Here is a 17,015-nt window from a genome sequence, read left to right on the forward strand (position 1 = left end):
GTGCCGAGGAACCTACGTACCAAATTTCATTAAGATACCTCAAAATTTACTCAAGTGATCGTGTTTACGGACAGACGGACGAACGCACATGGCTAAATGAATTTCTTTTTTCGCCCAGATCATTTTTATATATAGAAGTCTATATCTATCTCGATAGTTTATGCCGTTACGGGGTACCGTTTTGCGAACAAAGTTAATATACTCTGTGAGCTCTGCTCAGCTGAGTATAAAAAGAGAAGGAAAGTGAGCAAACTGACACGCTATTGACATGCTGTTATTTGACTTGCACTATGAAGCAAGGATGCTCAACAAACGAAACGATACCATTTCGCTTCGTTAATAAATATGGTTAAGAAATGTTAAAAAAAAACACGCTTTTAAATAATAGCGAACTAAAAAGCTAAAAATAATTTCCAAAATAAATTTAAAACAATAATGGGCGGAAAATACTAGTAAATAAAAAAAAATGAATGTAAGGCGCGATAACCTCCGAAGAGATTTAAGGCCGAGCTTCTCTTCCAATTTGCGTCGTGCTCCTCTTGATTTTCCCTACAAATTGGCCGGATGAGACCTACATGATTTTATGCCGACTCCGAACGGCATCTGCAAGGCAGATGAGTTTTCACTGAGAGCTTTTCATGGCAGAAATACACCCGGAGCACTTGCCAAACACTGCCGAGGGGCGACCCCGCTTAGAAAAATTTTCTTCTAATTGAAAAACCTTATTTCTAAAAATTTTGATGTTGCTTTGCCCGGGGTTTGAACCCAGGGCATCCGGTGTGTAGGCGGAGCACGCTACCATCACACCACGGTGGCCGTATACTAGTATTATTATGAAAACAGCGTCGCCGCTCGATATACGAAAAATGTGACACAAAGCTCCAACGCTTTTATCACAATAATACTAATATTTTTCGTTCATTATTGTTTTAAACTTATTTTGAAAATTATTTTAAACTTTTTTAAGTTTTTTAAACTATATTATGTATGTTTGTTTGTAATTCTGGCCAGCTGCGCAAAGGAGAGTTACAAACAATTAAATATAGTTTGATAGTTATTGTTTTAAACTTATTTTGGAAATTATTTTCAACTTTTTAGTTCGATATAACTTAAAAGGTGGTTTTAAAATTTTTTTACCTATATTTATTTGCGCGCCTAGCCTAGAGAGTTACAAACAAACATACATACAAGTGAAGCTAATATAACTGTGTTAAAAATCAAAATTAACTTCACGAAACGATTTCGATAACGTTACGAAATGTTCGCCTCCTTACGTTAATTTCACTCACACACATCCGAACGCATGCTATGGCTTTGAAAGCACACTCCGTGTAAAAGCCTAACAAACGGAATGAAATTTATTTTGGTAACTGCTTTAACAAAAACACTCGCAAGTGTTTCAACGGAAGTGATTGAAATTTCTTGCTTAACGTAAACCTTAAGTTAACAATGCATCCTTGTTATGAAGAAAACGTGTACTCATTCATAACTCAACGCAGATCTAAATTCTGAAGGAATAAGTGTCAGTGAAAATTTCATTTAAGTTAGATTTGGATTATTATAGGAAATCTTTTTGGCCAATGCCATTTTCTTCACTTCATAAATTTTTTCGTCTGTTGTTGAAGTGCTCGGGCGACGGGCACGGTCTTCGTCGTTCACATCTTCTCGACCTTCTGAGAACTTGTTGTACCACCGATAGCAACGTCCAAGGTAGCTTCTCCGTATGCCACAGTCAATATTCGGAATGCATCAGCGCACTTAACTTCGTTTTTCACACAAAATTTGATACAGGTTCTTTGATCCATTTTTGTTTTAATAGGTAAAAATCGAAGACGAGCCAAAACACGTGCAAGCAAAGAAGCTGTCAACAATTAAGTGAACATTCAAAATGGCGGAGCTTGTCGACATAAGTGAGAGACATGAGTACCAACATAACGCCATAAAAAAAATCGAAATTCGAATATACGTAACCCGCGAAAATTCAAAATTCGCCACACTTTTTGAACTTACTTACTTACTTACTTAATTGGCGCTTAACCGTCTAAACGGTTATGGCCGTCCAACAAGTCGCGCCAGTCGCTCCTTCGCTCCGCCAACCGGCGCCAATTGGTCACACCAAGGGAGTTTAAATCGTTTTCCACCTGGTCCTTCCAACGGAGTGGAGGCCGCCCTCTACCTCTGTTTCCATAGGCGGGTTCCGATAGAAACACTTTCTTGGCCGGAGCATCATCTTTCATTCGCATAACATGGCCTATCCAGCGCAGCCGCTGCGTTTTAATTCGCTGAACTATGTTGATGTCTGCGTATAGCTCGTACAGCTCGTCATTAAATCTTCTTCGGTACTCGCCATCGCCAACGCGTAGAGGTCCATAAATCTTTCGAAGAACTTTTCTCTCGAACACTCCCAAAGCCGCTTCATCTGCTGTTGTCATGCTTCTGCCCCATATAGCAGGACGCGTACGATAAGTGACTTGTAGAGTATGATTTTCGTTCGCCGATAGAGGACTTTACTTTTCAATTGCCTACCTAGTCCAAAGTAGCATTTATTGGCAAGATTGATTCTTCGCTGGATTTCAGTGCTGATGTTGTTGCTAGTGTTGATGCTGGTTCCCAAATAAACGAAGTCTTTTACTATTTCGAAATTATGGCTGCCAACAGTAGCGTGGTTGCCAAGGCGCGTATGCGCTGACTCTTTGCTCGATGACAGCAGGTACTTCGTTTTGTCCTCATTCACCATCAAACCCATCTTTACCGCTTCTTTTTCCAGTTTGGAGTAAGCAGAACTAACAGCGCGGGTGTTTAGGCCGATGATATCAATGTCATCAGCATATGCCAGTAATTGCACGCTTTTATAGTATATTGTCCCAGTGCGGTTAAGTTCTGCAGCTAGTATAATTTCCTCCAGCATCAAATTAAAGAAATCGCTCGATAGGGGGTCAACCTGTCTGAAACCTCGTTTAGTTTCGAACGGCTCGGAGAGGTCCTTCCCAATTCTGACTGAGCTGATGGTGTTGCTCAACGTCATTTTGCACAGCCGTTCAAGTTTTGCGGGGAAACTAAATTCGGACATAGCGGCATATAGGCAGCTCCTTTTCGTGCTGTCGAAGGCGGCTTTAAAGTCGACGAAGAGGTGATGTGTGTCGATTCTCTTTTCACGGATTTTTTCCAAGATTTGGCGCATTGTGAAAATCTGGTCGATGGTAGATTTACCAGGTCTGAAGCCGCACTGATAAGGTCCAATCAGCCGTTTCACGGTGGACTTCAATCTTTCGCACAATACACTTGAAAGGACCTTATATGCGATATTAAGAAGGCTGATTCCACGATAGTTGGTGCATTTTGCAGTATCCCCCTTCTTGTGGACTGGGCAAAGAATACTTAGATTCCAATCGTCGGGCATGCACTCGTCCGCCCATATTTTGCTAAGAAGCTGCAGCATGCGCATTACCAACTCCTCGCCGCCGTACTTAAATAGCTCCGCAGGCAATCCATCAGCGCCCACGGCCTTGTTGTTTTTCAATCTGGTTACATATATTGCATCATCATCAATGGCGGGATCGGGTTCTTCATCTCTGCGCGGTGAATTGCTGCCTCCGTTGAGGAGATCAGAGAAGTATTCCCTCCATAATCTAAGCACTCTCTGGACATCAGTTACAAGGTCGCCGTTTTCATTCCTATAGGAGTTTGCCCCGGCTTAAAACCTTCCGTCTGTCGCCGTATTTTTTGGTAAAATTTTCGGGCGTTATTTCTGGTGGCTAGCAGCTCAAGCTCCTCGCACTCACGCCTTTCTGCTTCTGCGTTTTTCTTCCTGAAAAGGCGTCTCGCTTTCCTTTTCAACTCACGATAGCGTTCACACACTCCTCTAGTCGCGCTCGATTTAACTTAGCCCTGTAGGCAGCGTCTTTTCTTTCGGTTGCAACGCGGCATTCTTCATCGTACCAGCTGTTTTTTCGTGGCCGCCGGTAACAAATTTTCTCCTCGGCGGCAGTACGAAGTGCTTTAGAGATATGCTCCCACTGCTCCTGTATTCCTTCAGGATGAGTTGTGCTCTCAGAGAGCAGGTGTGAGAGTCGAGTTGCGAAATCATTGGCAGTCTGTTGTGATTGAAGCTTTTCGACGTCTAGCTTTCTTTGTGTTTTTTGTTCCTTGATTTTAGCCGCGTTGGGGCGGGTGCGTATTTTGGCTGCAACGAGATAATGGTCCGAGTCGATGTTAGGTCCTCGGATCGTGCGCACATCTAAAACACTGGAGGCATGCCGTCCGTCTATCACAACGTGATCGATCTGATTGCTAGTATTTCGATCAGGAGACAGCCATGTAGCTTGATGTATGTTTTTATGCATGAAATTCGTGCTGGATATGACCATGTTTCGAGCACCGGCAAAGTCAAGCAGCCTCAGTCCGTTAGGAGAAGTTTCATTGTGTAGGCTGAACTTTCCGACTGCAGAACCAAAAACACCTTCTTTGCCCACCCTGGCGTTAAAGTCGCCAAGCACGACTTTTATATCATGACGGGGACAGCGCTCGTATGTGGGCTCTAACTGTTCATAAAAAGTGTCTTTCGCCTCATCGTATTTCTCCTCTGTCGGCGCATGGGCGCAGATGAATGATATATTAACATTTTTTCTTTTATTCGGATAGCGGCGAGACGCTCGTCCACAGGCGTGAACGCCAGCACTTGGCGACAAAGTCTCTCTCCCACCACGAATCCGACGCCGAAACTGTGCATATTCGTATGGCCACTCCAATAGATGTCACAATTTTTAATCTTCTTTCTTCCTTGCTTCGTCCAACGCATTTCTTGGATGGCGGTGATGTCAGATTTTGCTTTGACGAGGACATCAACCAGCCGGGCATCTGCACCAATCCCATTCAGGGAGCGGACATTCGAGGTGCATGCCCTCAATTCATTGTCCTTCAAACGTTTGCCATGGTCGTCATCAATAGAGAGTGTATTTATGCGAGGCTTGTTGTTATATTTCATTGGAGTATGGTTTCACGTGGCGGGTCCCAAGCCCAGCGCACTACCCGCTCAGCGGGGGTGAAAATATTACTTGCACGTTTATATAGCGAGCCGCTTGCTCCAACACAGACGACCGCTTGCAGCCGCACCTAGAGATGTACAGACGTTGCCGATAAGATCTCCCCCGGCTAGCCCTTAAACCTATTATGTCAGAGTGGTCTAGCCAGGTTGTCGCCTTCTCACATCAGCTCAGAGGATACTTGGCCGCAAGCGACCGGCGGTAGTGAGCTGCTTGAACCGCATGCAAAAGAATCGCTCTGGCCATTCCCAGGTGAGTGGCGGTCAGAAGCTTTCCCCACTTTCGTGGACTTCTACACACGGCTCCACCCTCCTACAGTTTTTTAACACACCTCGTATTATAAGAAACCAATTAGAATTCGACGTTTAGAGTTCTATCCGTTTTCTCGATATCGAGAATAAAGTCCCCTTTTTATTGATAATGCTATAATTTTCACAGTTGCGCAAATCGTCTTCTAATCTCCTACTTTATAGAAACACATTAGAATACTATTCGTTTTCTAATCTGCCTTAACTTAAATGTATAATAAATGCCATATACGTAATCATTGGTAAAATTTTAAACTTCCAGCTGTTAAAATGGGACAGAAACTAGGAAAGCTTCTTATCTGAACAATCGGTTGTATCACATATGTATATGCTATATATACGACCGATCTGTACGAATTTATCAAACATTATGTGCTATATACGAAAGCATTGGGTTATACTAGAAGCTTTTATCTGATAAGTTGAGGAAGATATGACAAAAACCTCTTATTTAAAAAATGGGGGGTATACAATATAGTGGAGATTGCACAAAAACCCAGATTTCTTCGCCCATCTCAGCTTAAAGGCGTCGGTGAAGTTGTGACGGCTAAGGCCGATATTGACAAAATTTTGAGTGGGTGGAAAATGATATCCAAGGATATAAACGCGTAAACAACGAAAAAATACTCATAATACCATCCTGGACACCAACCGAATAAATTAAATAAACAAAACAAGTATCAAATGTAGTAACATAAAAAGAAACGAGATAAAAATTATATCACAAAATTTGAATTTAAAATGGTTTTGTAACCAATGCACCTTGTCGGGTACGAGCACAAAGTTCATTGAGATTAAACACCTTATAAATAAATGTGAGCAATCAAAGATGAAAGTCCCGAACAAAATTGTTGCACAAATTTTTGTCAATAAGAGTTCTCAATTGAAAAGTAGTATCCCTACATATTTAAACTCTCTTCTGGAGCAATAAATAAAATGAAAAGTGAAACTGTACAGTATATACATTAGACTGGGTCGATTTATTAACCGTTATCGCGCCATCGATTTTTCGATAGGATTTGGGCTCAGGAAAAAAAATTTCCACTACGCATACCCAAAAAAATTATTTTCGAGCCTGCGAAATTCCATTTGTTTGACTTTTTTTCGACTTTGATTTTTATGATCTACTAAAAAATTTTCACATATTATATATAGATATGTATATTTTTTTTTTTTTTGAAACTGTTAGCGACAACGTTTTTAGCGGACATTTTTGGGTCGGACAGGGTATTCATATGAAAATTTTTTTAGTAGGTCATGAAAAAAACCTTAAAATCGAAGTCCAAAAAAATTCAAAAAAAAATTAAATTTCGCAGGCTCGAAAATTATTTTTTTGGATATGCGTAGTGGAGCTTTTTTTTCTGAGCCCAAATCCTATCGAAAAATTGATGGCGCGATATCGGTTAACTTTCGTCCATACAAATCGACCCGGTCTAATATACACATGTGGGTAATGAATTTCAGAAGAGTAATGTAGTTATCGGTAATTTAGAGTATGATATTTTCTCAGACCGTTAAGCAAATGAAAACATGATTGTTATGAATTCAAAGAACTAACAAAAAGGTGAAAGAAACTAAGGAAGCTTTAAAGAAGTTTGAGCCTAAATATAACCCCGTCAGAAATGTTAAAGAAATTAATAAAGGGGCTATAAATGTAGAGTGTAGAAACAAGGACACTTATGAGCAAATACGTCAAAAAGCACAAGAAACCATAGGAGAGATTACGAAGCAGAGAAAACAACACCTTGGCGATGAGGGATTCACTTAGCTGGCGCATATTGTCAAACTCTTTTTTGTCTATTTTTGGGATCTCTGAAAAATTGAAACTGGCTAGGGTGGTACTGGCTTAAAGCCTGTAGTATCTCTTTTGTCACCAGTAGCTAAGACATTGGAAATCGAACTACTCCCTCTTTTTCATATTTCATTTTTCTCATATTTCATATCCCTTATTTCATACCACAAGTTTACACCATCCACCATGGCAAGTTATTAGTATACGGCAGTTTAGTCGCCACTACTTCACATGCGCATATCTTTGCGCTACTTTTCGGCATGCATCAATCGCGTCATCACTAGAAATGCCATTTTACTCACAACAGTTCAACAATATATGTCCCTCCGTATAAGTGGAACTAAATTTCTCTTGGAAGGATCCTCTCCAAAAACTCTGTGTACAGCGAGTCTTTTGCCGTGAAATCTAAGGAAATGAAACATTACGTGATCTGCGTTTTACAATTGTGTGGGACAGTGTGGACAGGAACCATGCCCACTCAATATCTGCGCTAGGTTGTCGTTTAGTTCACCGTGCTTCCACCCCTACCATTCCGCTATATCCCGAACTAACAAGAAGGTCCAGCGCCCTTTCTTCGATTCTTCCCACCGTTCTTGTTACCTAACTATTGTTCGCAACCTTGCACTTTTATTGGTATCTTCAGAAGGTCGGCCGATTCCAAAGCCATTTCACTTGACAGTAGATCTACTGGGACTCCTCCAAATAAAAAAGAATCTCGTCGTCGGGCACCGTTCGATAAATACTTGCTATTCGTATAGCAGTAATACAGTAGACTGCTAGTAAATTGTTTGGTGGATCATTTTAGAACCGTGCCATACTGGTGCTGCATATAATATTATCGAGCTTTGTTACATTTACCGATGGGTAGATTCACCTAGGCCGCCGATATTGGGCATCATTCGCGTTAGGGCTCCACTAAATTTAGAAACTTTCTCTCCCACCGATCTGAAATGCTCTTTAAATGTTAGTTTTGGGTCCATGTTTGCTCCATAATAATTCAAGAAAGGCGCCCGTGGTTAGGACTAACTAATCCACAGTCCGCTTGAGCTCACCAAACTTTCTTATTGCCAGCCATCTCCAGCCCCATGCTCGTCAACCACTTCTTTATTCTTCCTTATTATGAACTCCTACTTATCGCCAATCAACCCCAACATACTTAAGGTATGTACCACTTGACACCAAGTACCTTTTCCGATAAGGTGCTCCGCTAGTTATCTGAATTACCGACGGGCGTCTGCACATTGTTTTTTATTATTTCGTCTTTTATTCCCAAAATCTGTATTATTGCTGAATGTCTTCAGCAACTAGATAATGGCAGTGGTATGTCGGAATTTCTACAGGGTAATCACTGATGATGTAAATTTGGATAACAGTTCGCCATTTCCGGTTGAGAGCATGAAAAAATATTTTAGACAGTACTTGTAGGGAATTTCATGGCCTAAAACCTTGTAATGAACGCAAGCTTCAGTTCCCATTTTATGTACCTGGACTTAAGTTGATCGGACTAATGCTGTCCTCATTGTTTTTTTTTTTTTTTGTTTGCTGAGCCCTTAAACTCTAAGGACTACAAACAAAGTTTTTTTATTTAGTTTAACATAATATGCCTCAATACTTTTTACTTTAGATCCGAATATGGTGGACTGGTCAGTAAATGAACAAATCGTGGCATCATTTGGACAAGATGTCATCATATGGAAACGGTGCGACGATGTTACCATGTTATTTAATGTCAAAAGTATAAAATCCTTGGCTTTTTCTCCGGCTGGAACCTTTCTCGCTATTGGATGTAAGACCAACGAATTTCCAGGTAGGATATTTTGAGTGTGTTAAGTGAGCCCCTTCCTAAGAGCACCTGTCCGGATAATAAGAGGGAAATAGTTTGCCTACAATTTTATAATGTAAGAAAGTGCGTAGAAGTTACCAAATATGGTGCTACCAGGCGTGAAAAAATTTTGTATTCCTAATTTTATATTTTTTAAGAAATAAACTGCAATTTTCCAACGGAATGGAAAAAAGCTGTCATAATACCTATTCGAAAAAAGAGGAATGCCACGAGCCCAAGTGATTATAGGCCGATAAGCATACTGCCAGCTTTTTCGAAAGTGTGTGAATCCTTAATGGCAATGCAAATTTCTGCTTTTGTAATACGGAATAAACTAATTTCCCCACTGCAATCTGGATTTCGGCCTAAACACAGCCGTTCTACAGCTATGATAAAAATAATGGACGACATAAAGATGGAGTTCTTTGCCTTTTAGACTTTTCGAAAGCATTTTAACCTTATGGTTAGCTACCTTGCTGGAAGAACTCAGAAAGTGACCTGCAGCTCTACTTCCTCTATGTCTAGTATCGTTACCGCTGGTGTACCGCAAGGATACGTTCTTGGTCCCCTTTTATTTAGTCTCTTTGTCAATGATGTATTCTCTGTGTATCAGCATGTACAGGTTACCGTCTATGCTGACGATATACAATTGTATTTGTCCAGTCGTGTTGGTCTTGCTGAAGATTCGTGCTATACAATTAATTGTGATCTATCATCTATGTCACAATGGGCTACTGTTATTTGTCTTTGTTTGAATGCTGTTAAGTCATATGTGTTGCCTATAAGTAGCAGTGTAGTGCATGTAGAAGATATTCCATAGTTGTATACTGGTAACGCTGATTTAGTATTTACTGAAAAGGCTAAAAATTTGGGATTTGTTGTAAACTCGACGATGACTTGCTCAGACCATATAAACAAAGTTGTAAGCATTGTGTGTATTGTTCTACGTAGATTACGAATGACAGCTTCATTTACGCCTCTTCACCTATTCTGAGCTTGTATATCGAGTCCTTCCCGCAATTTAAGTGTAACCAACAAAAATACAGATATTAGTTTTTTGCTGAAAACCGATAGTTTTGCATGATTTGAATCATCTCATAAATTTTTTTAATAGAGAATAGTAGCGTTATCAAGCTAAATCAAAAAGAAATTTTAGTGTAAATGAATTTTGAGATTTGTTTACTTTTTTTGTGACCGCAAATTGCTACTTGCCCATATATATGTAATACTTCTATACCACTACTACTGAACTGTGGAGCATGTCAAACATTACAGTACAGATATAAGTACAACGAGAGAAGAAGACAAAATCTCAAGGCTGTCGTTAAATTTTTGTAAAAGAGGGGCTTAAAAATATGTATATTTCAACAAGCCGCATTGCTTCTATCAATATTGTACATTAGGCTATTTCATTCTCCAAATGAAAAAGTAAGCTTTTGTTTTAAGAACCCCGCAAAATAGCATTACCGATTTGTGCTGAGTGTGCAGATATACGTATGTAAATGAGCCCTTAGTGACCAAAAAGCGACAAAAAAAAAGCAAATAATGCCAACTACGAATTTCTCATGCTCAGAATTAACAGTCACAAAATGTGCGTAGGCGCCACGAGTGGCATAAATTAAAAACAAATCTTGTTAGCGGTCGTAAGATTTTCAGCTGTTATAAGTAAAATTTACAAAATTAACATTATTTCAACACCAATAGCAGCCAGCCCAGTACTCATATTTTGTTTACTTTATTACTTTATTATAATTTACTTATTAAAAAACTCAATATAACTAAAATTTTGAACACGTCTATATGTCGTTTATTCAGGCTAATTCACTTTAAATTGTTTTTAAAAACGTTGCTTGTTGGGATGTATGTATAAGTATATTTTTATACATGTATATTTGAATTTTTTTCATTTCAAAAATATGAATTCTCCGCCTAGTTTTTTTTTACTAATTATGTAACTAATGCAGCCCATGCTTAAATAATAAGCCTTGTATTGTATTTGTTGGCCTTTTCAATATTTAATCGACTAAACTGAGATTTTATAACAATTAGTATGCAGAAGTTGGGTAAAGGGGACAGTGGCCCGTTGCTTCCCCTTTAATACTTTTTTTACACACGCTACTACAATTCACTAACACTAACAAAGCCCGCGCATGCGCAGAACATACATTTGCACAGTTTCAGCAAATAATAGGGCGACTCATGAAAGCATATAAACTTATAAGGTGTAAAATTATATCCATTTACTCACGCTGTTATATGAACGCACCTAGAAATACTCTTGATAAACTTGATTGTTTATCAGCTGTATTATTGCCAAACAAAAATTTTTTGATTGTTATACAAATTAAAAAATGCCAAGATTAAGTGAAAAATCAAAACTAAAACGTCTTTACTAAGATATTCTTGTAAATGACTTGGATGTTGGAGATTTCTGATGAAAATGCCTGCTGTAATATCTGCAAGGTTGCATTCCTTTGAGTTTACCGCGTTTACACAATGAAATGTGCGCGCAAATTTATACAAATTGTGTAAATGATTTTTCATACAAAATTTGACAGTTCGTTTACGCACTAGATAAATTTATACGTTTACACACTTTATAAGGCATTTATACGGTTACATGAGTCCCCCTAATGATTGACAGAAAGTTTGCACATTAGGAAGATAGGAAGGTATTGATATAGAAGTATTATATACATGTACTTACCTCAAAAGTGCTTCTCTGTGGTATCTTACGAGTAACGTTTATTTTCACTTTTATCGTGTATATTTATATTGTTCGCAAAAGCACTTGTTGCAATTATACTGTATATGCATGATTTAAGCAACCATTTTGCAAAAAGAAAAAAATATGGCTGAAAACGAAAATATATATTTTAGTTCGATACAAATCATTTCTGCTTAAGTTCGTGAGATCCAATAAAATTATTTTATTATTTTAACATGGAGCTTTTACAAAATGAGGTGATTAATTATTATACCTTTCATGAAAATGAAATGGTATATTAATTTCGTCACGAAACCGAAAATTGTAAGTCCTTAAAGGAAAATAGATAGACCCACCATTAAGTATACCGAAATAATCAGGTTGAAGAGCTGAGTTGATTTAGCCATGTCCGTCTGTCCGTCTGTCTGTTTGTATGCAAACTAGTCTCTCAATTTTTGAGATATCTTGATAAAATTTGGTGAGCGGGTGTATTTGGGTGTCCGATTAGACATTTGTCGGAACCGACCGGATCGGACCACTATAGCATATATCCTCCATACAACCGATTTTTCAGAAAAAGAGGATTTTTGTAATATCTTACCTAATTTAACAGATTGAAGCTTCAAACTTCACCATATACTTTCGTATATTGCACATATTGTTGCCTGAAAAAATTGATGAGATCGGTCGTATATATAGTATATATCCCCCACAACCGATTGTTCAGATAAGGAACTTTTCGTAATTACTGCCCCATTTTAAGAGCTAGAGGCTTCAAATTTCAATGAATGCTTAGGTATATAGCATATATTGTTGTCTGAAAAAATCATAAAGATCGGTGGTATATATAGTATATATATGGTGGTATATATAGTATATATATATAGTATATATATATATATATATTTTCGCAAATTTTAGCCCCATTTTAACAGCTAGAAGCTTCAAATTTCACCGAATACTTACATATATAGCATATATTGTTGTCTGCAAAAATCATAGAGATCGGTTGTGTATATAGTATATATCTCATACAACCGATTGTTCAGATAAGAAACTTTTCGCAATTTCTACCCCATTTTAACAGCTATAAGCTTCAAATTTCACCGATTGCTTACGTATATAGCATATATTGTTGTCTGAAAAAATCATAGAGATCGGTTGTATATATAGTATATATCTCATACAACCGGTTGTTCAGATAAGAAACTTTTCGCAATTTCTACCCCATTTTAACAGCTATAAGCTTCAAATTTCACCGATTGCTTACGTATATAGCATATATTGTTGTCTGAAAAAATCATAGAGATCGGTTGTATATATAGTATATATCTCATACAACCGATTGTTCAGATAAGAAACTTTTCGCAATTTCTACCCCATTTTAACAGCTAGAAGCTTCAAATTTCACCAAATGCTTAAGTATATAGCATATATTGTTGTCTGAAAAAATCACAGAGATCGGTTGTATATATAGTATATATCTCATACAACCGATTGTTCAGATAAGAAACTTTGCGCAATTTCTGCCCCGTTTTAACAGCTAGAAGCTTCAAATTTCACAAAATGCTTACGTATATAGCATATATTGTTGTCTGAAAAAATCATAGAGATCGGTGGTATATATATTATATACTTCATATAAACTCTCATTTTTGCCCCTTTTTACGGCTAGAAGCTTCAAAATTCATCAAATTTCATCAAATAGTTACGTTTACGTCATATATTTTTGAAATACGTGATTCGTGGTCATTGTTTTTACATGCAGACCACAAAAAACGTGAAGCTTTGCATCCTCACACAGATTACCTACCTATTTTTTATTTTATATTTATCTTAAAAATCGTTTAGATATGTTCAAATTTCACTAAATGCTTACGTGTATAGCATATATTGTTGTCTGAGAAAATCATATATACCGGTGGTATATATAGTATATATCCCATACTACCGATTGTTCAGATAAGAAACTTTGCGCAATTTCTTTCCCATTTTAACAGCTAGAAGCTTCAACTTTCACCAAATGCTTACGTGTATAGCATATATTGTTGTCTGAAAAAATCATTGAGATCGATGGTATATATAGTATATATCTCATACAACCGATTGTTCAGTTAAGAAACTTTGCGCAATTTCTGCCCCTTTTTAATAGCTAGACGCTTCAAATTTCACCATATGCTTACGTATATAGCATATATTGTTGTCTGAAAAAATCATATAGATCGGTGGTATATATATTATATACTTCATATAAACTGTCATTTTTGCCCCTTTTTTACGGCTAGAAGCTTCAAAATTCATCAAATTTCATCAAATGGTTACGTTTACGTCATATATTTTTGAAATACGTGATTCGTAGTCATAGTTTTTACATGCAGACCACAAAAAACGTGAAGCTTTGCATCCTCACACAGATTACCTACCTATTTTTATACCTTTCATGAAAATGAAATGGTATATTAATTTCGTCACGAAACCGAAAATTGTAAGTCCTTAAAGGAAAATAGATAGACCCACCATTAAGTATATCGAAATAATCAGGTTGAAGAGCTGAGTTGATTTAGCCATGTCCGTCTGTCCGTCTGTCCGTCTGTCTGTTTGTATGCAAACTAGTCCCTCAATTTTTGAGATATCTTGATAAAATTTGGTGAGCGGGTGTATTTGGGTGTCCGAGTAGACATTTGTCGGAACCGACCGGATCGGACCACTATAGCATATATCCTCCATAGAACCAATTTTTCAGAAAAAGAGGATTTTTGTAATATCTTACCTAATTTAACAGATTGAAGCTTCAAACTTCACCATATACTTTCGTATATTGCACATATTGTTGCCTGAAAAAATTGATGAGATCGTTCGTATATATAGTATATATCCCCCACAACCGATTGTTCAGATAAGGAACTTTTCGTAATTACTGCCCCATTTTAAGAGCTAGAGGCTTCAAATTTCAACGAATGCTTAGGTATATAGCATATATTGTTGTCTGAAAAAATCATAAAGATCGGTGGTATATATAGTATATATATGGTGGTATATATAGTATATATATATATAGTATATATATATATATATTTTCGCAAATTTTAGCCCCATTTTAACAGCTAGAAGCTTCAAATTTCAGCGAATACTTACGTATATAGCATATATTGTTGTCTGAAAAAATCATAGAGATCGGTTGTATATATAGTATATATCTCATACAACCGATTGTTCAGATAAGAAACTTTTCGCAATTTCTACCCCATTTTAACAGCTATAAGCTTCAAATTTCACCGATTGCTTACGTATATAGCATATATTGTTGTCTGAAAAAATCATAGAGATCGGTTGTATATATAGTATATATCTCATACAACCGATTGTTCAGATAAGAAACTTTTCGCAATTTCTACCCCATTTTAACAGCTATAAGCTTCAAATTTCACCGATTGCTTACGTATATAGCATATATTGTTGTCTGAAAAAATCATAGAGATCGGTTGTATATATAGTATATATCTCATACAACCGATTGTTCAGATAAGAAACTTTTCGCAATTTCTACCCCATTTTAACAGCTAGAAGCTTCAAATTTCACCAAATGCTTAAGTATATAGCATATATTGTTGTCTGAAAAAATCACAGAGATCGGTTGTATATATAGTATATATCTCATACAACCGATTGTTCAGATAAGAAACTTTGCGCAATTTCTGCCCCGTTTTAACAGCTAGAAGCTTCAAATTTCACAAAATGCTTACGTATATAGCATATATTGTTGTCTGAAAAAATCATAGAGATCGGTGGTATATATATTATATACTTCATATAAACTCTCATTTTTGCCCCTTTTTACGGCTAGAAGCTTCAAAATTCATCAAATTTCATCAAATAGTTACGTTTACGCCATATATTTTTTAAATACGTGATTCGTAGTCATTGTTTTTACATGCAGACCACAAAAAACGTGAAGCTTTGCATCCTCACACAGATTACCTACCTATTTTTTATTTTATATTTATCTTAAAAATCGTTTAGATATGTTCAAATTTCACTAAATGCTTACGTGTATAGCATATATTGTTGTCTGAGAAAATCATAGATACCGTTGGTATATATAGTATATATCCCATACTACCGATTGTTCAGATAAGAAACTTTGCGCAATTTCTTCCCCATTTTAACAGCTAGAAGCTTCAACTTTCACCAAATGCTTACGTGTATAGCATATATTGTTGTCTGAAAAAATCATAGAGATCGGTGGTATATATATTATATACTTCATATAAACTGTCATTTTTGCCCCTTTTTTACGGCTAGAAGCTTCAAAATTCATCAAATTTCATCAAATAGTTACGTTTACGTCGTATATTTTTGAAATACGTGATTCGTAGTCATGGTTTTTACATGCAGACCACAAAAAACATGAAGCTTTGCATCCTCACACAGATTACCTACCTATTTTTATACCTTTCATGAAAATGAAATGGTATATTAATTTCGTCACGAAACCGAAAATTGTAAGTCCTTAAAGGAAAATAGATAGACCCACCATTAAGTATACCGAAATAATCAGGTTGAAGAGCTGAGTTGATTTAGCCATGTCCGTCTGTCCGTCTGTCTGTTTGTATGCAAACTAGTCCCTCAATTTTTGAGATATCTTGATAAAATTTGGTGAGCGGGTGTATTTGGGTGTCCGATTAGACATTTGTCGGAACCGACCGGATCGGACCACTATAGCATATATCCTCCATACAACCGATTTTTCAGAAAAAGAGGATTTTTGTAATATCTTACCTAATTTAACAGATTGAAGCTTCAAACTTCACCATATACTTTCGTATATTGCACATATTGTTGCCTAAAAAAATTGATGAGATCGGTAGTATATATAGTATATATCCCCCACAACCGATTGTTCAGATAAGGAACTTTTCGTAATTACTGCCCCATTTTAAGAGCTAGAGGCTTCAAATTTCAACTAATGCTTAGGTATATAGCATATATTGTTGTCTGAAAAAATCACAGAGATCGGTTGTATATATAGTATATATCTCATACAACCGATTGTTCAGATAAGAAACTTTTCGCAATTTCTACCCCATTTTAACAGCTAGAAGCTTCAAATTTCACCAAATGCTTAAGTATATAGCATATATTGTTGTCTGAAAAAATCACAGAGATCGGTTGTATATATAGTATATATCTCATATAACCGATTGTTCAGATAAGAAACTTTGCGCAATTTCTGCCCCGTTTTAACAGCTAGAAGCTTCAAATTTCACAAAATGCTTACGTATATAACATATATTGTTGTCTGAAAAAATCATAGAGATCGGTGGTATATATATTATATACTTCA

The 17,015-nt window shown here is 37.0% G+C and overlaps 1 protein-coding gene across 6 annotated transcripts in view; it reads left to right on the forward strand.

Annotated features, from left to right (window-relative positions):
• The window catches only part of cort (cortex), a 616,404-nt gene that overhangs the window by 272,505 nt on the left and 326,884 nt on the right, over positions 1–17,015 (forward strand). For 5 of the 6 annotated variants that reach the window (XM_067787571.1, XM_067787570.1, XM_067787568.1 and 2 more), the window contains exon 4: positions 8,767–8,949. The exons of the other annotated variant lie outside the window; for it this stretch is intronic. In XM_067787571.1, the coding sequence (XP_067643672.1) occupies positions 8,767–8,949 (183 nt within the window). The remainder of the gene's footprint in view (positions 1–8,766; positions 8,950–17,015) is intronic. 6 annotated transcript variants of the gene reach the window in all.

Source organism: Eurosta solidaginis, chromosome 5, assembly GCF_040869045.1.
Source record: "Eurosta solidaginis isolate ZX-2024a chromosome 5, ASM4086904v1, whole genome shotgun sequence".
NCBI lineage: Eukaryota > Metazoa > Arthropoda > Insecta > Diptera > Tephritidae > Eurosta > Eurosta solidaginis.